Source organism: Pungitius pungitius, chromosome 13 (assembly GCF_949316345.1).
Source record: "Pungitius pungitius chromosome 13, fPunPun2.1, whole genome shotgun sequence".
NCBI lineage: Eukaryota > Metazoa > Chordata > Actinopteri > Perciformes > Gasterosteidae > Pungitius > Pungitius pungitius.
In genome coordinates, this window is record NC_084912.1 from 11985866 (window position 1) to 12012097 (window position 26232).

General features: G+C 42.4%; 1 protein-coding gene across 3 annotated transcripts in view; it reads right to left on the reverse strand.

Moving 5' to 3' along the window:
• The window catches only part of macrod2 (mono-ADP ribosylhydrolase 2), a 343095-nt gene that overhangs the window by 57451 nt on the left and 259412 nt on the right, over window positions 1-26232 (reverse strand). For all 3 annotated transcript variants that reach the window (XM_037466486.2, XM_037466487.2, XM_062566512.1), the window contains 2 exons: window positions 23682-23712; window positions 13676-13749 (listed from right to left, as the gene is read on the reverse strand). In XM_037466486.2, coding sequence (XP_037322383.2) covers window positions 13676-13749; window positions 23682-23712 — 105 coding nt within the window. The remainder of the gene's footprint in view (window positions 1-13675; window positions 13750-23681; window positions 23713-26232) is intronic.

Sequence of the window (26232 nt, forward strand, 5' to 3'; positions counted from 1 at the left end):
TATTTTAAAGGTCAAATTAGAAAGTGATATCCACAAGAACTATTACTAAATTCCCATAAGTTACATTGTTCCCCAGTATTTACAGGCTCAAAATAAACTATACAAATCCCATCTTCAAACATCAGGAACCTGAAAAGGGCCGGATTTTATTACAGCAGAAACATGAAAATTGGAGGTTGGCCTCTGCCAGTCAAAGTTTAAGGGCTTTGTAGTGTGATATCCTTTTGAGAGCTGCAATCTGTGCAGTTTCAGAGAGGCTAAACAGAGGATGAGAGGCATAAATAGGTCTGCTCTGTCAGAAGAACCACATTGCTGTCAGATGATGCAGGCCTCCAATCCAAGGCCCAGCATAAACGCATACAATGACATTAAACTATTTCGACCCAACTTAGGGTGGGCTCCAATTGCAAGTGGAGATTGTTAAATGTCATCTGATGTTGTTTCCGGCTTTACTGCACACATGCTAAAGCGCAGTCGGACACTGTACATGCATGCACATGCGAGCACATGCCACGCTTAGGCCTTTGTTAGCTCCATTAAGAAATCCTCACCTCACCAAAGCCAGAGCACGAGCTGCCACTGAGCACTCTGTCAGAAGCACACAGACAATAGCACTGTCTGAAGTCTCGGTGATGACGTGACAGGCGGCATTTGGTTATGGCTCAACCCCCCGGCTGGCTGATGAGAGGAGAGAGGATGAATGGGGTCTCATCGGGTTGCACTGGGAGGACTCAAACAGCGAAAAGCTCAAAGCCTTCCAGAGATCTCTCTCAATCTGTCAGGCGGGGATGAAAAGGGCCCAGGCTGAAGCTACCCAGTGCTCATACTTAAATGTCATTCAGTTTGTCTTGACAGCGACAGACACAGAATGGGTAATTGTTTGGCATTGTGGTTTGTGTAAATTGTTCCCCTGCAGTCTGGAGCCAGTGTTACACAAACAGCAATGAACACATCTGAAGACGCTAGACGCAGAGAGGATGTGTCAGAGAGGGAGAGGAGAACTCTTCTAAACACTGTGTTTGGAGAGGGAAGCAGGCTCAAGGGTACTCTTTGTGTTATGAAGGTCACGGCTCAGACAGCCTGTCTATCTTCATTACATCCCGTCTTGTTTAATAATATGCAGGACAACATCTCAGACCAAGAGCAGGGCTGTAACAGCATATTTAATAGCACACAGCACATGCCGTATTCAGCCTGCCTGCCAGAAGCAAACCCAAGCTGGTAGAGTATTTCATAAGTTTGCATTAAGAAGCCATTAGAACGCGCTGCTCGCTAACAGCAGCACAGGTGACGAGAGGGATCTTCAATAACAGTGTTGAACACGGGCCTACGACGGATTCCACATTCCCACATTTGTATCAGTCACGTTACAATGGTGCATTGATGACTACTGGCATTACTGTATTAGCATAGCAGATTGCCGTTTTAAACTGCTGATTGGGGATAATACAGGCACTTCCAGTGGATGAATCCTTTCAATCCTCAGAATCAGTGTGATCATCAGTATATCCAAGATTACTCTTCATCCCATTTGGCACAGTGGAGTCAATCTTTTTCAAACGCCTTTGTTCGTCACGATGAACATGCTTTATCTAAAGCTCGTTATTCAGTGCTGCACTATCATGTCAATCCTGAACAAGGCAACAATTTACAGCTCAACAATAATCACAGAGTGCATAACTTTCTACCTTTGACTTCTAAAAAGGGTTGAATGAACCATTAGGTTTTTCAAAACGTTCAAAAAAAGTAATATTAATAGCTATGATCACAATTCAAAAGCATTGCAATGCACAATAGGTACAAAGGTTCGTTAATAATTATGATGGGACAAGTGTGAATAGATATGCATTCAAACATCATTAAAAGCTCCCCAAATGCAATTAATAGAATAGATTTCCTTCAAGGACTTCAAGGACTGATTTTTTCATATTTTAAGGGCCTTTTCATTCCCTTTATTGCAGTTGATAAGAATGATTCTCATTTACTTTTTTTGTTACATTGTTAAAGTTAATGAGACAAATATGGTCATATTTCAATAATTGCTCCAAGCAATGAGAAGGCGATCGACATTCAATTTACAAGATTAACTTATCAGAAAAAAAAAACAGAAAATTCTTGCATGATATTGGTGAACAATCCTGAGGGCACAGACGTGAAATAATCAATAGTTCCTGTTGGAGAGCAAATGTCTGCAATATAAACTCATTATTTGAACAGAATCTTGCTGCTCTGCTCAGTTTGAGGTTTGCCCTCTTCAGATGAGAGAGCTGAATTACTGAGCATCAAAGGCAGAAAATCGTACCAGATTTGCCAGAATACTTTGGCTCTGTATCCTTCAGATTAGATTTGATGTCCATCAAATCTTCTAAGAAAAACTCTACCCGTGGTGTTCACATTACAGAGTGGGAGTGCTTTTTATCCAATAACTGTGGACAAATCTAATCCGGTGACTTCATGAAGGGGGTGCATTTTCATTCCAGCACTCAGGAGGGACTCTTAACAGTGATTAAAAAATAGTTCTAGATCTCATTGATTTGTTTCAGTTGAAGAAACAAGCTGGCCCTGGACATCAGATTAAGAGATTGTCTAAATTTAGAAAATGAATTATTGAGGATGTTTCCGGCATAGATATAGTTGGTCTTTATCGTGCGCGCCACAGCCTCCGATAAGAGCACAAATTTCATACGCTTTACTCTTAGTCCACCTTCTCTCTCAGCCAAAAGCAAATCCTAAAGCGTAAGCAGCACTGCTTTAGCTATGCTGCGGGGACACACTCCGGTTACTGCTCAGCACGTAAATGGTAATACAGAGGTCCAGGTGATGAGAAGACAGGAGCGTACTAGAGACCACTCTACACGACAACAGCTTTTTACCGGCCTCCACTGAATTAAAAATAGGAAACACAGAGTCATAGGACATGCTCAACAGCGGCTCCCTATAATATATCTGGGATGAGGAGGATGAAACTTTTGTCGGCCTGTTAAATTAGAAAGAGGAATTTTAGGCTGTTACAGATGAAAGAACCTTGAGGCATGCACTGCAGTCTGCCTGTAAGAAGAAGATAAGTGTAAGAAATTATGCAGGCCTATTTATGAAATTGAAATTTACAAAAAGTTAATGCCGCGTTCAAATATTTCACACTGAAATAAGCGTTTAACAATAAATATGCAACATAAAAACTGCTCACAGACATTTCTTAGAAAATAAACAAGGGGGGGCAGCTCCCCAATCTTCAACACATTGCAGACCCAATGATACTTAAAGTTGCTCACACCGGATCCCGAGAGGAAAGCCCAGCCCAATATGGAATCCACCGGTGCAAACAAGTGAAATAACCAGCATTATGGGGGAGTAGAGGGGCAATAGCACAGATTGCCCTGAGAGAGTGTAATGGGAAAGGACTTGTACTGTCACAGCCTCTCATGGTGATAGAATGCCACATGCCCCATTCTGACACGCAATATTGGCTTGGCAAGAGCTTGATGAATGTATCAGCCATAAGTCAGAGCAACCCCCGCCCCCCCTGCAACAGTAACATGTTTATGCAGGGGCGTAAAGACAGACATTGGGTAACAGGAACGGCACCATTGTCTGAAATTGGTTTATGGAAAGTGGGCAGGCCCTATTCCAAATCCAGCTACCATTTCAAATGAATTTGTATTACTCGTTGAGGTTAGATGCATCGGCGGAAAATCAGAGGGCATCGAGCTGCGTTGACTTTGCGGCACCCCTTGAGTCAACAGGCCTCAACTTCCTGTTCCTGGTGGTGGCAGAAGGCAAAGGGAAAGAAAGGAGAGGGAGAATGGTCGATGAGGGGATGAGGGGCGACCTTTCCCCGGGCAGGTGATGACCTCTGCCAGACCACCTGGCTTCCTGCCAGGGTCAAGCAATTAATGCTGCCCTCTTTTGATTAGTTGAGACAGCCCGGGGATACGGCAGGCTAGAAGATGGTGTCTGGTCCTGGAACGTTGCGCGAGGAAGAGGAGACAGCTCCAACGAAGGTTGAAGCTTGGGTCACGTTGTTAACATACGCAGCCGTTATGAACATCAGAAAGAGTAAGCGGCTTTGCTCAGCGGGTTTTTCATTTGCATAGTAATGCGGCGTAAACACACTTGGTTGTCTCTAGGCCTTGTCACTCCTGCCTACGGCTTTACCAACCTGTATACCTAATATTACAGAGAGGAAAGGGGTCTGAGAACTGTCCATAGAGTGGGCGATGAGGCGGGTGTGAGGATGTTTTTTTGTTTTCTTTCTTTTTCTAAATTAAGTTTTCAGTTGGTATATACTTAAGTAAGGGCCTGCAGCGTTTATGATAAGAACAACCATTTTGAAATGTTATTATTGATCCGTTTGCCATTTCAAAATTAAGCTTAATATTAACATTTAGTTCGACACCACAACCTCCGACATATTATCTAATTCAATCCATATTATTCCGTGCTTTTTACCAACCACCCATTTACGCGCTGGTTGTCTAAAAAATAGACTCGAAGCCTGAATAATTGCTCCAAGATGCGGTTAATCCAGTGAGACGGAGCGGAGACCAGTGCCCGCATAGATGAGAGGACAAGATCCACATTTGAGTTCAAAATCCTTAAGCCTACTAAATTCTACCAATCTTATTCATGAGTAATAAACCTACTTCAAACAAGGGAACGGAGTACTAGCCAATTTAGAGGGGTCGGTCTTATGAAAATGAGGGTGGATAAAACAATCTCTATAACGAGCCTAAATAATCTCTTCCAATGGCTGCGATAGGGGTAATTTGGCATCGAATGAGGTGGCACTTCAACGTAAAAAAAGACCTGCATTGCTATTCCTTATGCTGTTTTTCATAATGCCTTCCTCTGCAATAAAGCATTTACTCCAGGCCCACAGCCTCAGCACAGTAAATGCCTCCTGTCCCATCCATCGACTTGCTCTACCATGCGGTTCACCTCGGTGTACAGCCATATTTCTGCAGCCCCGTTGAACATGAACCACTCCCACTCTGCGTCCCACTGAGCGAGGCGCCCTTGTCAATCAGCACTGTGAAGATCGTTCGTCAGCAAAGGTAATAGTCAAACAATGACATAGTTTAAAATTCTGCTGTAGGGGTGGAAAGGAAAAGGCCCCCAGAGGCATCTGGCCAATAATCCCACCTGGTAATGACTCACATGGCAGCTCAAAGCTTTAAAGTTCTCTCTTCCTCCAGCTCAATAGAAAGCTCTCTTAGAATAGGGCACACAGCACGGGGGGCTAGCTTTTCAGAACTCAGCGGGACTTGAACTGAACCACAGATCCAACCTTTACCACAACTTCGAAGAGCATTACGACCCATTTATTTGTTCACTGAATAGATTGAGCATCACTAGAAATATGAGCATCTTCAACTCCACTTGAATATATTTACAAACAAGTAGACTTCTGATTTGTACATGTCCAATTTAAAAGGCTTATAACAAGGTTGAGTGTATATACCAGTGGTGGCTGGCCTATAGTGGGCAATGGGGCGTCGCCAAACCTCGCGCGAGCATCCTTGAGCCCAAAAAAGAAAAACAAAAAAATGGAAAGAAAAGATATTACATTTTTAAAAAGTAATATTTCAATATGTTTTTGAATCATGGAATGTACCTGCTTGGCTTGGGGCCACATTGGTTAAGCCTCAACATTGTTTAAGCCTCAAGCTTGTGTGTTCTCGTCAAAGACCACAGATTTTATCGCCATTCAAGCAGACAAGATGACAGACTAGTACATACTTTAGCATACTGATTATTATTTGGTATGTATTGTATTATACTGAAGGGTTTCCTGTGAGGGTTACAAAAAAGTGTTATTTATGCTCCAATAAATATTAAATATTTAACTAAGTAGTATGTGTTTTTGATAGCGCAACTGTTTTGCATTAAATCAACCTGGGATGTTTTGTGGAAGACTTTCCACCAGCCGCCACTGGTATACGTAGAGCAGGCAGGTGGCTTCCTGCATTTGCAGAAACTTTACTCTTTCTTTAAGGCCGGTCTTTTTTTTTCAAAACTCATGCAAGAAAAAAATCAAGACAAACATTTTATGGCTGCAAGCTTGACATGACATATGCAAACACTAGAACGCACTAACTGTTGCAAGTGACAAGTCTTCCATCTGAACACAACCTTGGGGGGGAAAAAAGGCCCGATTGTGTAATTTATGCTGGAAAAAAAAACATTGACTTTCAAATGCACCAACGCCTGAAGCCAGGCTTTGAGGCTGATTTGATCCCCCTTTGAGATGGTGAGAGATACGGCCCATTCCCCCTAATCACATGCCAGAGACTGTGCAATCACACAGCAACAGCCAAAGTAATCACCTCCACCTCTCTCCTCCCCCCCTCTCTGAACAGACCCTCAACCCTACAACATCCATAGCTCTGGGAAGTCCTGCATTTGTGCTCTGTCTACAGAAACAGACACTTCGTAGCCTGTGGCACTGCAGCCCAGTATTCGCAATGTAAGCACGTTTGTTGATGAGACGGCTGATAATAACCAGCAGTAAATAGTGAAAGAGAGAGGCTGTATCATTATTGAAATCACATTACAGTGACAGTGCATACACTTCCATGTGTTGCCCAAATGCTGTAGGTCAACAAACTTCTTTATTTTTAGAACTAGTAAAATTAGAAAACTTTTCCAAACCTCTCGTTCACTTTGCAGGTGCTAGGCAGAGCATTTGCTCGTGGGAAATAATACAACGATTTTGGTCATTAAGCTGCACATTACACTTTCCTGCGATTTGAGAATCCCATCACTTACTATGCTGCCAGCGCGTCCCCCCTGTTGACTGGCCCCTTGGCCCACAGCCCTGCACGGCCGCTCAAACGGCACTGGCCACTGACATGACAACGACGGGACGACATGGACGTGTACCGTCCACCCTTTGGCTCCCCCAGGGGAACAGTGTAAGGTGTCTCTGTTTGCACTCTTCCTGCCGTTAGCCCTGTTGGCTTCTAGCAGCGGGTTCAGCTGTCGCCATGTTGAGAGCCTTATGGAGGCAATTCTTCGAGCATAGCTATTCACTCCAATTGTGACTCAAGTCATTTAATTGGTCACTTAAACTTGTGAAAAAATACTACGATTAAATACTCGCAGTGCTGACCAAGGTTATTTGTGTGTCCTGGACTTTATGCCTCAATAGCAGAAGTGAGCGAGAGGACAGTGGAGTGTTTTTTATCCACTATCTGTTTCTGCAGGCCATAGATAGACAACATAATTAATGGCTCTGATGAGCAGCAGACGGGTCTTCTGTGTGTTGTCGGAACTTGCGGGAGGCTTAAACTGAGGTTACTGGGTCATACACTGTACTTACAAGAGCATACACTAAACAGTCTAAATGCACACAAACACAAAACACTCCTCTGGTAAAGGTCTCCGTGCTCCAGCGTGGGCTACTGCAGTGTAAAATTGGGTTCTAGGGTGAACGAGCTGGTAGGAGTTTGATATCTACTGTCCTCTTCTGTAACAATAGCTCGACCCGTTCTTGCTTTATCACGGTGTGCCAGCCGACCGCTATCTATGCTACACTAAATCAATTAGCATGTCATTAAGATAGCTTGTTCCAGCACAGCAAGCACGGAGCGGGGACTACAGTACCTGCATGAACGGGGGAGAGGTGAGGGCGTCATATCTCTGCGTCCAGGTGTTATTAGAGCAGTGGGCTGTTTTTATTGGTAAGCTCGGTGCATGTGTACAAGAGCACTAGGACAAGTAGGAGATCAACAAAGCTTTAATAGAAATTTATATATGTATAACCCTCAAAAATCAAATCAGACCATTGAGATAAACAATGCTAGTGCTTTTCTTTAGCAACAACATCAAGAGCGACTAATCAAAACTTCTTTCCCCTCTGCAGATAATACAAAATGCTAAAAGTTAAGCACTTGAGAAATAACAACTCAAAAATTGGACGTATATCATCTTAAATCTATTGAAACACCGAAACTAGTATTTCACTAAACTAACCTGAGGTCAGAGGACTCAAAGAGCACACATCGTATTATCCAGTGTGAACCAGATAATAAAATCCTCACATCATAAAAGCCCTCATTCTGCTGCCTTGAGCCAAATGGCTGCCACTAATGTATTAGACAACATGGCTTGCATTAACACTGCCAGAAAAGTAATTATCTGACTTAGAAGACTAATAAAGCATTCACACACACTCTCTTTAAAGCATTTATAAAGCCAAATCTGCAGGTGTTTGACGGTGAGGCTGAAGAGAGAATACAATTTTATCAGTTTAAACTTTGCATCTCCATCAACGTGAGACACTGGTGCGGTATGCGGATGAAGAGTCAAGAGTTTAGTCTTGCTCTCAGCTGCAGATCTGGCCGTATCTCCCTGATGCTCCCAGTCGCAGCAAAGATTCAAAGGGGCTAGAGACTGACTTCAAAAGACAAGTACTGCCTTTGAACACCATGCCAGTTTGCAGAACCATCAGCGGCACATCGGCTTCCTCCAGGCATGCACGGAGCAGTTTGTGCTTCTCTCAAATTTAGAGGCGACAGTTGGCAACGCTCTTTTTACTGGATACAATAAGAACACAATGAGGAGGCAACGCAGCAACAGAGCGTCTGTTTTTTTAAGTCCATGGCATAATTTACATCTGTATCAACCAATGTGCTGTGACATTTAAACACATGCAATTTTTTGCTCTTTAACCAAGAGAAAGGAACAGCTTTTTTGCCATTACTACTTTGTGTCGTTGCAAATACAACGTTTTACATATTGAATAATATTCATATGATTATAAATACAATTTTACAATTGGTTAATTAATTGACAAAAAATTTGATAATAGATTCATCTTTAGATTAAGTTAAAATGCCCAAATAAAACTCTTTCTCGGGTCCCAAATATCATTTTTCAAGTTCTCTTTTTCCTTCTCTCTCAACTGTTGGTCAGACAGAACAAGACATTTGAACATGTATATTTTGTGTTCTGCACAACTTCATCCAGATATAATGCTTTCTACAGCTCCTATTAGCAGACTGCGTACAAAATCAGTCTCAATGCCCGTGTAGTCCAATTATAATAAATATCTGTCTTTTAGAGCTGAAAAAAGGCCTCAATAGGAATAGCATTTGTTACGGTTTGATACAAGGAAGTATTTTATCTGTAGTCCAGAGACTCAATATACTGTACATTTTTGGTGGTAGAGCAATAGAATATGCCGATGTGCCCCTCAAAAGGTCTGTGGCAACATCATTGATGCTGAGCACTCACTCACTGATACGAACATTTAAATATTTAGCCTGACTGTTAAACCCTCTGACTCGATCCACCAGAAATATGGGCGGGTTATCTTTTCAGTAAGTATATCTGTGGAGCCAAACTTCCATGAAGCTACCAAAACCCCATGGGAGATGCTGATAACTACTAAAGAAAATTTCCTTTTTGTAATAATGGAGGTGCACAGATTATGAGTCAGCCTTTCAGAGAGAATGATGAAAGAAAGGCTGTGTTGAAAAGCCACTGTCTGCATTGGGCTAATGGAACAGAATTGCTTGTTTAAAAGATGGTATCTGTATTTTCTTTGTGTTTGAGGCAACTTATTGTCATTGTACGCCCTGTGTATATACAGTGATGAAGCACAAAAATCACATACGCACATGGTTTACTGTTACCATGCCTGTTAAAGGCCTGATAAATCTGGTTGCAATACTCAAAAATGTTATTCACATTTGCTAAAGGTGAACCACAAAATATATAATATTGCCCTGATAACAGAAGCCATCCATCTTATTCAGCTGAATGACAATGAATGCCTCATGTTATAGCCCCATCTGCCAAAATACAGACAGCTTCCTTGGCTGATATCCATTCACATAGAAAAAAACAATCATACAGAACAGATACCGTACTGTATTTATTCCTAATAGTCACTTGACATTTGTCACAAATCCCCATTAAGTCTGTGGCCCTGCAGCTTGAGATGGGATTTATTATCAGGTGTCCTAAATGACAAATGCTTCTATGGTAAACAGATCTTTCACAGAAGAGAAAAGGGGATGTAAACACCTGTTTTGGGAGCATCATCGGCACAGTGGAGCGCTTAATACCAAACCCCAAACCAGAGTGATGTTGAAAGGTGAAATCTCTACGCATCAATTTTGTGCATTGCAGCACAGTGCAGCAGAGCTTATTACAGACTTTCAATCTGTCTCAAGTGTTCAGACTGAGTCAGTAACGCTGGGCCGCTGGGAAAAGCTTCATTAAAAAGCTTGGCCATCCAAAATGCATCCGTGACAGCCAAATAAAGTGCCAGACATCTGCAGATTAGACCTGTGTAAACCTGAATTAAATCAAATTATGTCTGAAAATGCGAAATAAACCAAAACCAGATGAGGGCATGTGTTTGGAGAAGGAGGAAACTGCTCCAGCAGTAGTTCCGTCCCTGCCTGTCTGCAGCTTCTTGTGTAACTTTAAAGAAATAGATCTTTCTGGTCTGCTATTTCCAAATACCCACATATTTTACTTCACATATCTGTAGGATACAAGGAGGCAGAGAGCAAGCTTCTTTCATCTATTGTGATGTGAAGGATCATTCCTGTACTCAGGTCTCTTTAGATTAAAGGATCTCCTCTCCTTAACCACAACCGGGCTGTTTGTTCTACCACAATGAAAGTATATGACTTTTTAGAGTGAATTTCACGCTGGCATTGGGGTCCTTTGTGTGGTGGTGAGTCCATCAGTGCTACAGAGTGCTGGGGGATAAACGTATTGATCAATCAATCATTCAGTGGCGTTATTTTCTCCTTCTTCTTGTCCTGTATACACACATAGTATGGATACCTCTACCATTTCATGTAACAGCACCTCACATCCGATAGTGTGCACATTTCAATCAGTGGACAAATACACTCTGAATGCTGAGTACACACATACAGAATGAAGTATGTCAATATGATACCCAGCAATGGAAGAAGTACTTTTTACGTTACCTGAAGTCCATTGGAGCTCTCTGACTTTGAAAGAGAAGGCTGAGCAGAGGGGTATTTAAATGGTTGCAATCTGCCACATCACTACTAGCGCAGAGGTAGAGAGGGTTGTGATGGGCCTAAGCCATCTGTGTATGAACGACATGTCAATGGCTTTGAGTTGTTGAAAAACTAGAAGTACAAGTCCATTAACCATTAAGTAAAAAGTAGAAAAACCATAGGGAAAAAATACTGGTCCAGGTACTATTTTACTTGTGCAGGTATTTGCATTAGGTGCGTGAATAATGACAATGTTGATCTGGTGGGAGAGGCTTCAGACAGAGGGGAGAGCTGCATGATGAGGCTGTTTTTGGTGTAGCTTTTTCCAAGAATACTGCCTTAAGTACAGTTAATACATGTATTTAGTTAATGCCCACCACTGTGGAAAACATGCACACTCAAAAAGTGGCGAATATGCAGACACAATGCAATAAATTAAGACAATGTTTGTCTGTATAGTAGGTTACGGTCGGGGGCTGCCGCCTGTATTCTCTACTCTACTGTGTTAGATCTTCAGCCAGCCAATTGTACTGAAATTCAGTCACAATAGCACAGTATCTTCCCCAAAGCAGAGCTCTTATCATGGCCCTGAAATGACTCGTCTCTGTGGATGCCCACAACACACGCTCCTCTGGGTCGAGTGCACATAGAGCAGTGCAATCTAGTCTTATTGTTCCATGCATGATAAACTGGGCTTCAAACCTCTCATTCTCGCTCTATCTTTAGCCAGCTAGTTGCAATCTGTGAAATGAGCTGCTGTAGCAATGCAGAACCTTTGCGGGCATTTTAAAGGTATAGCGTGCAATATCTCATCCCTTTTTCAGCCTTTGAAAAGAGGAAAGGAATAAGTACAACAACGCCTGCAAGACATTGTTCAGAACATTTAAAAGCTATTATTCCCCATCTGTTTACTGACTGTAAGGTCTGTTTAAGACATGCAGTCAGTGAATAGCTCACAAAGCCTGAAACAGAATCATGTCAGATGTCAGTTATCAATCAGGTTGACACTGGGTGTCTATCGAGTAAACGCTGCAGTAATAAATTGCTTTTACAAACATATCAGACAAAGCAGGCGGCATTAATCTTAACATTTAGTGTGCAACGTACTGCTAAAGCAGCTAGGGAGAACGGCATAGTGCAATACCTCAAGGTGCTATTAGATGTTTATTTCACTTCAATTTGAATACTCTTTTGGTAAAAACAAATTACAGACATGTTTTTTTTAAAGGCTGTTTCGGTACGTACTAAAAGCAACTAAGTGGAAGGAAGTACTCCCTTTCCGGTGCATGTTGTTCTGTGGTTGGAAGACTTTCCGATGCAATACGGCTGTGGTACCACTTAATTCTCTCTGATCTTGTTAAAAGCGTACTCACTCCTGGTCTAGATAGAGTTAAACAACCACTGCTTGTGCTTGAGAATCTTTGCCAAAAAGTGTATAGGGCCGCCTCGTTAGACCTCTACCCCTCTGCACAAATTGCAATATTTCCCGATTGATCTACCCACACCAGAGATGTCTACCAGTCAACGCATCACAAAATGGTCTCCAGTGTGCCCTGCAGAGCGGCCTCCAGAGAGGGGATGAAGCTGTGCAGAATGTGGAACAACACAACCACAAAAGTCTGCTTTGCACATAAGGTTGTTTGTTATTTACAAGCAATGAGCAATAAGCTATAGAATACCTTCTTCGCGCCAGAGCGTCAATGTATGACCCTAAGCACATGTTACAGCAATCATCAGGACGTGAACAAGTGTCGCAAGCATAGCACACTCAACTGCAAAGCAATCCAGCAGCTCGGAGTCATTTTGCTGCCTGTTCACAACATCCGTACCACCAGCTGAGGGATGCTGCAGCACTTCAAGCTGTGAGCTTTATAAAACACCTCACTCTCACAGTGACAGATATAAACTGTGCCACAGTTAACAGAGATGACCCCCGAAGGTTACCATCATGGCTCCCAAGGTGATGCTACCTGTACAAACAGCATCCTGACAACCGGACAAAGATCCACAATCACAATGAAAAGTATAAGAGGCTGAAATAATAAATGATAAAGTAAATAAAGTAACTTAATCATAATGGTGGGAATTAGTCATTGCTTAATTTGGTCGAACAGAAGTTTCACATAGAGTGTTGACTGGGTTAATTATTGCTGAGACATTACAAGGCAGTCACTGCTGATTGTTAAACAGAGGGGGAAACCCGAAATACGACCTCACGTGATTAACTATCGTTGTCTGACATAAAACAACAACAAACAATATTTACTTTTTATTTTTTGTGTAAATACCAAATAATAATTGAACATTAAAACTTGAATTGATATTTCGAGACTACTAAAGCTGTCAGTCTTTGGAATGCATAAAACCAATTTCAGATTACTTCCTCTGATGTCTTTTTTCTGAGTTTAATAGATTTCCCCAGCAAAGACTAATTCAACTTTCAACACAACCATTCACGCCCTGCTTAGTCTCAGACTGGCTACTTGATATGCATACAGACCACAAACTAAATGGCCGATCAAGCAAGGATCACACGGAAATGCAATATAACTGTTTTGTGTTTCAACTGTGGTCCAATCAACTCTTCTCGCAGCAAAAGCAAAAATAGCCGGTGCCTGCCCTGAAGGATAGATGACTTCACATTGACAGCTATTTGTTTTGAACACCCATCACCCATGCCCTACCTTATCTGGATTCTCTTCGATCCAGCTCTTCACCGTGTTCAAAGCAATACCAGCTGCAGGCTCATTCGGAAAGCCTAGAAGAGAGGGAAAAATAATCAGTGTCCTACCTAGCTGTGTTCATCAAGCACATGCTAGAGGGAGGCAAAAAAAGACGAGGCGAACAGACAGACGGACCGATATCTCGACAGGTAACAGCATTTCTCTTAAATCATTGGAAAGCAGCACAAGCTGTTGGTCTCTGGTGGATGAGACCAGCTGTCTGATAAACTGTGTGTTGGCAGATGCACATGTTGGGAAAACACAGATACATACACAGACATATTCAGGGGGCATAAAGTGTGGATACAAGCTAGATATTTATGCATCGCACCCTCACTCACCTCAGGTACAAGTACTAAATGTTGAGTCTTTAAAGGTGAGATTCAAGTCCTTATTACAGACTCAAGGTCCAGATAGTACAAAAACTGTATATATATAAATAAATTAAAAAAAACAGGGTCACCTGCAAAGGCCTTATGAACAAACAACTGTACCAATGTCTCCACAGCTGGGACTGGTAGCGTGAGGTGCTAAACTTGACAAAGCCAGAATAATAACATTTTCAGAGATGTTAACCCGGCAGATACATTTATACATACATTTCTTAATACAGCTTTGAAAGTGTTAACTCTCGCAGTGACAAACATTTCACTGAAACTACTCGCATGGCATCATTATAAGCTACTTGGAGTCTCTGTAGACTAGCCTTTTTTATAATTGGACCACAAGTGTGCAGTTTAGAGTGATGTACAATAAGCTTTAAACAGAGACATCTTCACTCCATCTGTACACATACCAAATTTGCGCAAAAGAATGTTAGCTTGTGCATATATCTTACGACATTGCCTATGGATATCATCATCATCATCGGTCATCTGATCTGTAATAAAATGTCCAAGATATTTTACCTTATCACAGGCAACGAGGTCATTATCAGACAATTTAGGGAATTCTGTTCTCTTTTGTTCTACAAATTAAAATAGCACTCTTACTGGGATTGTATTTTATATGATGGTCCACACCATTGACCGTACATGTATTAAGGACTAAAAATTACAAGATCACCTGCATACATAATATTATTCATTAAGTCATTGCCAATTGTGCACCCAGTATTACAGGCTTTCAACTGCTTGGAAAGATCAACCAGTATATAAATAAAGGACTGAGACATACACATGGATGTGTGATCACTCACTCCACCCGGTTTTATCAGTGCAGTGTGGTTACCTCGTGTAAATCCCAACTGTTGTGTTTGCTAAGGGGTCAACACAGACGCACATATTGCAGTATGATTAATCTTTGATAAGGCCAGCTCAGGGAGGACTCTGCTGGATGCTGATCTCAAGATCATTTGCTGCCACTTTAGAGAACTTCCCAAGACCCGACACTTAGAGTGAGCTATTGACTGTAGGAGCCCCTGAGCCAGCCCTGCTACAGCTGGGGAGTATATAAGCCATTACTAAAAGCGCTGACAATCTTCTACCCTGTCACGGAGAAGTGTTCCTGTTGTCTTCATTTCGAAGTAATTGAGGTTGAGTGTGGGCTTCTATACGACCTACAAAACGTGAAAAAAAAACAATTTTATTCTAAAGCCGTGGTGCAAAACTGCAGTGCTAGTATGAAATTGCTGTGCAGGTACAGCCGTAAGATGGTAAAGTTAGGCTCAGAAGCAAATACACATACATAGCTCATTTTGCCAGTTCTTAGTGACCACCAAAACTAAGCTCTCATATTTTAACCTCTGCCCTCCATAAGCGATCACAGGTTAGAGCGGGAACCTTCTCCCTATAACGACGTCTAGACCTCAATTTCATCCCACACCAGCTGATACAAGGGCCTTGCCACAGTTGCAGCCTGATGGTTATTGCATGGTTCCTATTCTAAAATATGTTTCATTTATCGGGATCATTGCCACCACTATCGCATACTTTGACCGATGAAACCGCCTTACAAGTAGAGCAACGACCCCTACCCCTCGAGTTGATGTGAAGAGAAATGAAAAGATCCAGCGTGACATTTCTTGGATTCTTTCATCTGCCGTCGAAGCCTTTCAATAACCATCCAGTAACCGCTTTAAATCTACCTCCATGACAACTCTCACCTACTATATGTCACGATGGCTGATTCCTTTCTCTGTCTGTTTTTACTCCTTACCAGCTTGACAGCAGTGGTTGAGTTGCACTGCGGGAAGGAGAGGGGATGAAGTGCTGCCGAGCTCTGGCTGAGTCCCTGTTGAAGCCCTAGGCCGAGCGAGATGTGAGCTGCATACCAGCCAGCTGTGACAGGCGGTCTGCTCCTATAGCTCTGTTAGGCAGTCTGCAGACGGTGCATGGCCCCGTTCACAGCTCCTGCCCTTCAAAAGCTGCCCCCGGAGCTCTGCGCTCAGAACCTAATCCGGCATGCCAAATCAGTTTGCGGGTCACCTGACTATCCTTGTCTCCCAAACACACTTAACCTTTTCAGTGGTATCACTTTGTCTGCTGATGTTTCCCTTTCTGGAAATCTGTTTCCACACGTGTGCAGGTGTATACTGACGCTTAACGTCGAGTAACGTAGGCCAACAGATGTGCGGAAAAAATGAAAAAAGGTGATGAAGAAAAACATCCAGAGAGATAGGACCAGCTGTTTACCAAGAGCCCACGCAGCGGGAGAGGTGTCAGAGAAGTAAGTATAAAAACAAATGAAACAAATTAGAATAAAAAGTCACGATCTTGCTTGTACAAAGCAAAACTTAGAAAAGCTAAAAAACAGGTCTTATTCATAATATTAGGTCATTTCTGTCACCAGCTGTGGGGGTGAAGAAATTGACTCTATTTAATCTATTTAGAGTGGAGTTTCTACAAATGCTCTATTGATTTGAGAGCTACGCCTATTAGTCACAGCCCGGCTGAACGGACAGTGGAGCGGAGGTGAGAGAAGGTGAACTGTAAAACCAGTGAAGAAGATAACAGGAAAGTGGATTGATAGATGTAAACAAACATTGGAAAGGAGACGACATAAAGAGTGGTAGATGGAAAGCTGCTGTAAGAGGGTCAGTGCCTGACCTGGAGAACTCTGCCCAACGGGAACATCCGTGGCCCAAGGTCAACAGCAATGTTTTCAGTGCATCGGCCGCTTTCTCCTTCTGGTCATTTGTCTCCTTCACAGCATCCACTACCTTTACATCACCCCTCTTAGTCCCTGTCAGCCTGGGAAAGCATGTTCATATGCTTCAAAACAGCTAGTGTAAAACCTAAAGCATCACTTCCGCATACTGTCTCGGCCAAAGGAGTCACAGCCCTGTCGGTGCAAAGTCCACTTACAGGAGTTCACAAAAAGGATCGAGTGGTCTGACGTTTTCATGTGGTCCAGTGCACACAAAATAAACTGTTCAGTGTAGTTCTTCTACATGGTCTCCCCTCAACACCTCATTGTCTTTTGCTCCATTTGCTGTGTTGAGGGTTCAGTGAAAGCTAATCTGTCAGAAGGTGGAGCGCTGGCTTGGGGGCGCGGTGACGGTGGGCCCTCCGGGGTCCCTGCTCTGCCTGGCTCGGCTCTCTCCTGTACTGGGAATATGGCCGGCTCGGGGAGATTTGTCTTAGTGAGGCGCGCTGATGGGATGTGTGCAGCGCAGCGCCGCTGATGAGGACTCAGGTGGCGCAGTGTTATTTCTGTTGAAGGCTCCTCTACTTCATCACCAAGCAGAATCCAGAGAGAGAGAGGGGGGGGGGGGGGGGGCAAGGGACTGAGGCGCGTGCCATGAGGAGACAAAGGGTTCCTGGCCCAGCTCGTTTACATAACATTTGCATATATAGACATAGCAATGTTGACAGTTGTTATGGGGTCAGCGACCACCATAAATATCCCTTGGTGACCACGGAGAATAAAGTTAGTGAAACAAGAGAAGACTGCAGGTATTTTCAGTTTGTGTTCTTTCAAACTTTTCATTCCTTTCATCGTTTTGTTTTTTAAAAAGCTGTTAAAATTATATGACTTTGTTTGATTTTCTTTTCTTTTTTTAAATGAAAGACACGTTTCCATTTATGTCTCGATGTCAGCCGTGTGAGTTAAAGCCAAAGGGAAGACTCATCTTAAAACGGAATTCAAATATTCTATTTCTGTGATCTTGGGCATGTAAGGCCTTTGTTAATATGAAGAAAAAAAAAGAGACCCGACTCAAATCTCTGATGCAAGCAAGAGACAGAGACTTTGACGTCTTTCATAGGCATATGTACAACACCTTTAAGAACATTCCTGCTGTGCAGTGGGTGACTCTCAAGGAATATGGTTTTATAAATACAACCTGAGAAAAACCACTGCAAGATGTTAAAGTAAAAATACAAATAGTTATAATAATAATAAGTTTACATTTTACATCACAGACAACTCTGTGAAAGTTGGCCAGGAAAGTTCATGTTTAAAAATATTGACTAAACTGAAACAATATAAATGTGCTTCAGGGAGATGTTTTGCTTCAAGAACAAGAAAGCCCATTGCTGTCTCTTTTGCTAGCAGTGTAAATACTTCACATCCAACCAGTTAATTTTCATTACATTACATGTCATTTAGCTGACGCTTTTATCCAAAGCGACTTACAATAAGTGCATTTCCACATAGAGATACAGACTCAGAAGAACAAGTAACAACAAACCTGTGTAGCTAAGGTGTTTTGCTCTGTGTAAGAAGGGGTGAGATGTAGCTTCATCCCTTGAAGAAGCGGGTGAGCTAATATTGTGCAGACATTTCACATTAACAGGGTTGATGTGAAATGTTTTTTTCCATTGAGCACTTTTTTGTGAGAGAGTATGTGGCCTTGGTCCAAGAAACATACCTGGACAGAATTCTAGAAAAATATAAAGTACAGCTTTCCTTCCCTGGAGGAAAGACTTGTATCATTGGTCCCACTTTGCTACCCTCAGCTGCATTCGGGGAAGTTCACGTCTCTACTCTCGTCTTTCATTTTGATGAGCCGTCTTCCTTGAAGCCGCGTGTAGCCCGAGGCTGAGGCTTCTGGCACTTGTAAATTCACCAGAGGTGTTGATAACAAAGATAGGAAATCTTCTACGGAAAATAAAAAAAACTGCAAGAACCGAAACATAAAATACCAATATTTATCTGATCTTGAAAGGTCTTAAAGATTTTAAATCTCACTTCTTCAGAATTATTGTATAGAAACAAAGCAAATATTTTTTCCAAAAAATCTTCCTAAAGACAAAACATTGATATTGATATGGTGCAGAGAGTCTTTCCGCTTCATTAAAAAAACACTGTTATTATATATATTATAATATTATGAAATAATTTAAGCATTATATAATAGAAAGTGGATTAGATTACTGTGGTTTTGTCAGCAGGGGGAAATCATTAAGTGCAGCACAGTTGAGGGCAGCAGCCGTGTGTGTTCATCTGAAAAGGGAGAGCGAAAGAGGGTTGTCACCCCATCAGGGCCCGGAGGAGAGGTGAGCCGACCTCGGGTGGAGGACGGAGTGGCGCCCCAGGGCTCGAGACACCAAAGTGTGGGTGTCAACTGGCCCGGAGCCCCTCTCTAGACCTCCACGAGGACACGGCAGGGCTGTGACCATGACCGACTTTGCAGCCTGCAGAAGGAGACGGAGACAAAGAGCGATGGGAGGGTGCAGTGTGCGGAAGACCGGCAGAACAAGAGGTAGGAAGAAAGAGAGCGGCTTCCGTGGCACGACGGATGATGACCTTCGTTGGAAACATTCCATTTAGGTGATGCTGAGCTTTGTCCTACATGCTAAAATTAGCACCTGACATTTCCCTTATAAAAAGAACATCACAAAAAGTATTTTGTATGCAAAGGCTTAATGCTCAACCAAGTTTCTCAAGGGCCTAAATCTGTTGTCCTGTGGGCCGGAACTATTTTTTACATTTTGCTTATCGTCCATGAAAATGGTCGAGGGAGGCTATTGTTGAGTACAACGCGCAATGTGTGACTCAGTTAAATGGGCTACGAAGCTCGCGCTCCCCCCCGAGCGCACACTCTGCTACCCACTGATACAGCACATTGCCCCTGTGTACCTTGAAATTCCCAACCCAGCTGTGCTAAGCTCCCTGTGGTAAACCCTAGGTTTTAAGAAGTGGACTCTAGCCCAGGCCTTCCCTTAAAGGCTAGCAGCGAGCCGTCACCGTGGGGAGATAAGGGGCCACAAATGTCTCCAGCCTTCCTAATCCTTGACAGGGATTAAGAGAGCCGCAGTAGGATGCGAGATGGAGGAATTTATTTTCACCCGCTCGACACCTTTGATCTGGACAGTGCGGTAGAATGGCAGCGTGGACATACCAGTAGAGCCTGGCTGGATTACATCCGCATATCTCCCACAGCCACCAGTCAGTCCAAAAAATCCTCTATCAACAATCCTCAGATCTGTCACAGAAACGGAGGAGCCAAAGGTGGAGGGTGAGCAGTGAGGAGGGAGATACTGGTCCAGAGCGTGGTGTGGGCCTCTGATTGGTTGGATAGGGTTAGAAATGCATGTGTGCCACGGCATCAAGTAATAGGCTGTATGTTCAGGTCCTTGCTTTTGATCAGTTCTGTTCTGTTAGATGGGTCTCAGCAGACACCTTCTAGACTCTAGAGCTCATTGCAAGGCTTTCAGAAGGTGCTCTTTAAGTCCCAGAGTAGATGTGATCTGCACAAGGTTAAATTGTCCACAATGCATCTCAAAATTTTAATGTACGTTGCTTTGCTTGATTTCAGCCTGTGTGAGAGCACGTGAGTGAGAATGACGTGAGGGGGAGGGAAAAAAACCCCACAAGGGACGTGAGAAGTTATGGAAGAGGAAGTGATTCAAAAAGAGAACACGACCTCTCTTAGTCTTAGTAGTTGGACGCATGGCAATGATCTTGTAAGACATTGAAAGGTGTCTCCTCTTTGGAAGGAATAATCCATTTAAACTGGGGTCACATGGCTATGATTGATGTGCAAACAGCAGCAGCACTTAATAACCTCTACCATGCTGGGTGACCCTGTAGCCCACTGTGGGCACCAGTTTGTTTATGGGTGGTACCTCCGACACACTATTCTAGCCGAAATTCTGTTGTGGCTAATGGGCCGGACTGAAGGATTGGACTGTCACCGCAGCGTGAGCCCTCATTTTTCTTTCCAGGCGTCTGAGGCACACCCAGCGCACCCCTGCTACACCCAACCTCCCTGTTTTGCCATCATCTGTCAATGGTGACTGAGTCTCCCGGAATATGGAGGCGTGAGCGAGAGTGTCAATTAGCATTAGCTTTCCTGACAAATCTATTTTTCTCCCCACAAGGGCCTTGGATAACTTGTTCCTGATTCCTCTCTGTCACAATGTTGTCGGCAGAGGATTTATTTTTCCACAACAGTGCGTGAAAACGGGTCGAGCACATGTTTGTGAGTGGGTGGATGACAGTGTGCACATATTAAAATATAGATCCCAGAGTATTCTACAGGGACAGAGCGATAGAGACACAGAGATGGAGACAGGTCGAGGTGATGTGCCTCTCACACTAAACAGCTTTTGTTTACATTGTTGAGATAGAAGTTGACCTAAAGGTTATTTGAAATGTACAGAAAAACGTCCAAACTCCTGACAAGCGAGCACGGCCCCTTTCACAACATGGCAGTGCTCAAGGGGCAGAGGGAGGACTCATACAGACACACCAGTACGGTACTATACTTCAGTTCCTTTGAAAGTCCCTCTCCTATTTGACCTCTGCTTTGTGAAGATCTTGAGTCTTAATCAGCGGTATTGTTCAGAGCAGATGCAGTTATGGGAAGCGCTAAGCCATTTATTGAACCGGCTGTTTAATCCCCCTTTGCTCCGTGCTTGGCTCTGCACAGCCGACCCTTTGAAGCCGGGGGGGGGGGGTGTCTGGCGGAGCGCTATGACAGGCTCTTATAGCGGCGCAGGGCACCAGAGCAAACAACAACAGGCAGCGCCCTGATCAACAGTGTCGAGTACAAACAGTGACCTTCTCCCCCATGAATGTATGGGCCTGTGTCGTTTCAATAGAGATCCAAAATGCCACAAATCCATTCTGAAAATAGACACATCACCTGGCATTCTTGATTGTATTCTTATATTTAAATATATAAAAGTGTATAAATATACTTTTACTGAGGTTGGTTTTTAAGTCACTACAAAGTTAGACTACAACGAGTCAATAAGTCTGTGTAAGCTCTGCTGTATCTTCAAGCCTTCCACGTGCATGGACATTTAAATGTGTCCACTTGTTATTTACGTACAGACCTGCAGCTGTGTGGGGATTTGATATGTGTTGTTAAACTGAAGTGAACTGTAATTAGATTTAATTAATAAAAGACAAAATAAAATAGTTTAAAGGGAGTCACAATCTCACTGTGTGTTTATTGCTGGTTCAGTAAGCATTAAGTAGCATTCTAGAATCAGTGATTTTCTGATCAGTAAGTGTATGTTGTGTGTTGATAAACGATTGCATCACTTAGTTGGGACATTTCTGAGAACAGTGTAAGGTATTCAGTAATTCAAATGCTGCAAAGAGGCTTTTCTGAAGCTGATAAATGATTGTACTTTAAAATGCAGTGAAGTACTTTTGATGAATAAGTAAATCCTACATGAGGTTTCCAGGCTTCCATGACCCTAAAGCACACTCCCAGCCATGTTGATTGCAGTTTTTTAAATGTGTGTTTCTTCAAACAGTGTAGAATGCTTGTTAGTCAGAATGATGTCTGGTGTCTTTACCTTATCACAGTTATAAAAGTTTGAGAAACCACAATCATATTGACGCCTGATGTGGTGGAATAAGCACAGCAAACATTCTCTTTGAATTTGTTTCACATGGCGCCCAATTGCATCATCATCCTTGTATAGTACTGTGCGGTGCAACATGTTGTGGGAACAGTGTTTGCACCACAGGGAGCACCCTGTCTCTTAAAGTGGGCTTGCTGTGGCTGCAATATGATCGAGAGTGATCACAGCATTTAATACATCTATAGAGAATATTTCTCAAACAATTGTCCTTGATAAGGTTTAACAGTTAAACAATTGTAAAATAACTGTGGTTGACTAAAAATTGATCTTGGTCATTTTAAATTATTCAAAGCAAATATATCTTGCACAAATAGCGGAGACTGCTTTTATAGATTGGTATACTGCTCTGACTCTGAATGAAAATTACCATGTTTGGAACCCTTATATATTTGGCACCCTCTCCCCTATTATTAGAGTGCAAATGTGTGCAAATCCAATGAATTGTGTATACTGGAGACAAAAGAGTGAGAATAATGAAAGTGAATAATGATGTCTTCTCAGCAGAGGCAGTTTACTATATTATATAAACTCCAGCATCCTCTGCATCATTTGCCGTCAGAACTTCAAAGACTGTTTGTATCGCCATGTCGGGCATGTTTTCAATGTGACTTTGTTTAAGTCTAATTAGCACACAAGCTCTTCGCCAGCAATGCCTTGCTGCAGATCGGGCCTCGTCCCACGAGGGAGCACAAGGGTTGTTCGGATTCTAAATTCTGTTCACCTCATGCTAGCTTGTGTTTTATGTGGAGGAAGGATAACTTTTTTGGTATGTGTCAACAAATTATGTTCTCTACCCCCCTCCGCTCGATGTAGACATTTTAGTATAATACAGTTCAATTTGTCCCCTTTGGGCAATTCATTTTTGCACTTTTCTTCATTGACTCTTACTCATACACACACACACACACACACACACACAACAAACTTGTAGATGGGTCAGAATAATAGGCACAGCAAGTGAAGAACTTAGGGTCCTAGTGCCTTGCTCACATGTCCAGGAGGGGAACTACCAACTCTCCAGCTACCAGTACACACTCAGTTTTCGCTTCCGTGAGCGACCAAATACTAGCTACCCTTAGGTTGCTAAGACCCTAGGAATACGCTTGTGTGTGCAGACTGGTAAGATAATATTTAATATCTAGCTATATAGTATGTACATAAAGCACAATCTAAAACAGAATGAGAAGGTTTGAGCTTACCATAGATGCCTGTGGATATACATGGGAAGGCCTGTGGAGACAAAAACAGAGGAAGACAAAGTTCAAACATATTCACATACAGAAGATGGTAAAAAATGACTGAAATCTCATTAAACTGTATCCACCGAAGCCCACCAACTGTTTACCTCTGTATGTTCGTTGATTACCTCTACTGCGTCACTTGTTATTCCCAAGAGGAGCAATTTACTGTACCATTTGCACAAATCCCTGCGATGCTAATACAGAACTAACACACACATAATGTTATTTCCTCTTGACTGCAATAAACAGACACATTAAATTCATCGTGGACATGAACACATTCACACATTAGATTGCATATCACTATCACACCGCTGCCTTAAAGAGGCTGATGTGCTGTGGTAATCTTATCATGTCTTTGTTGCACCAGTGATCATGATGGCCCAACTAGGACTTAATGCTCCTATTTGAATTTCATGACAGTGATATTCACATATGTTGCTTGAGGCATCGGTGAGTCAGACCCATGTGACCTCAAAGATACGTGTAGACAATCGTGTCAATTGATCCTCGGTCACCTTCAGCCCAAACACAAGCACGCACACACACACTCATGCACACACATGCTGTGGCAGAGTGTGCTTCTCACACACATTTTAGTTTTAGCCTTTTGATGTATTTCTTAAATTTAAATATCTCAATAGACAGCTATCATTCCAAAGTTGATGCAAACTCAGCTCGGTCTCAATGACAACAAGGACATCACAGCCGGAGGCTTTTCAGCTAATTTCATTCCAATGTTGCCGCATTTAGATGAATAGCAGAAAGCAATCATATCCCACCAAGCACTAAAAGCAGCTGGCCACATATACACAAAACAAAACCGACATGCAGAGAATCAAAATACATATGATGAATATTTTCAGACGCTTAAGAGCTCAAACCAAACTCAAAGTATTTATGAAATTTACAAGAAGGTCATAAAAAGTAACCACCTTGTAATAGTTCTTGCTTTGTAGTCCTTTGCAGTGGATAAATTATTAAAGCATGACTTTATGGCTGACAATAGTTACATTATTCTTTACTTTTATGTACTATGATGCATAGGGCTTTCTGTAATCTTCCCTATTTCATATTCATTAAGTCTATTAATAAACAGTAGAGATTTTTTCAAAGGTCCAATTTCTCCTCAAAAGATGCTGAATATGTGCTTTAGTTCCTGCATTCATCAAAAGGCGTGCCCACCACATTAACATAATGACAGGAAAATGTCCACCAGCAACTCACAACTGGAGAAATATGGCACGACAAAAAACAAGAATCTGTTGAATATGTCAAGTTCTCCCCGTGCTAAAACGAAGCCCAACAGTTTATCTTGCCACACTGACACTGTCAAGTTGCTGTTAGCGGAAGTGCCAAAATAAATTCATTTTAGAACTGAAAACACAATTAATGGATCTGAAAGATAAATTAATAAAAATATTACATTTCTGCTCGTAAGATTTATACAAACAAGTCAGGGCTCTACTCTGAAGAGTCTTTTCAACTGAGATAATAAAAAAAAGTAAATAATTCATCAACAAACTGATGAAATATTTAGACCCTTTTCGCTAAAGCAGCACAACCTATGCTTTGAAATGAAATTGACTTTTTGTCCTTATGCGGAGAGGAATGAGCCTCTGTTCGTGCTCTTATTTACCCGCTTTCAGGTTCCGCCTGTCAAGGTGAATCTTCCTTCTGTAGGATGATTTAAATCTTTTACCGAAGCTCTGACCTTTCCAGATGACTGTCTGGGTCTGACACAAACCACAGATGATGAAGCGTGGAGAAGCAGGGACATTTTTAGTCCGGTGCCAAGTGCTGTCCATGGCACATATGGGGACTGAAATCACAAAACGGTCAAATATACCAATGGTAGCAGAAAAAAAATCATAATTAGGTGCACGCCGGATGTTCCGTTTAAATGTATCGTTGTCAAAATAAACAAGCGCACAATTAAATTCAATGCTTCGTGCCCATTGGCAGGAACATCTCAATAGTTGAATTAGGCCAATTCTACATTTGGCAACAATCAATAGAAAAAGGAGTCAAGATTTACTTCCGCAGGGGGAATCTATTGAAGCCATGTAATAACAAGGAGGGAGTCAACCAGTTTGAATCTTTAGACGAGAAGAGCCTTATTTCCTGTCACTGCCTCCAGCCGGTCTTAGCGGAGGCCTCATTATCGTCACCCAGCTGAAAAGGTGGTGATGTCGGTCCCCTCAACTTGAACTTCTGCTCAGATGGCAACTACACCTTAACACATCTGTGGCACTGACATAGCATCTGCGTAATCACCTGAATTAATCTTTGTTATTATCTCCCTTTCTAATCGAGGAAAAGGTTATTGATCTTTCTGGTGTGGAAATCCATGGTGCATTTACGTAATGGCGTGCAGTAGAGAGTAGACAAAACCCTTGTGGCACACGCACATGTCACTAATTTGTTTAAAGGACAGTTCAAAGTGAAAAGACGTAGATATCCAATAAAACTGTAAAGCCTGGAGACCATCTTTCCAGACAAGACTTGT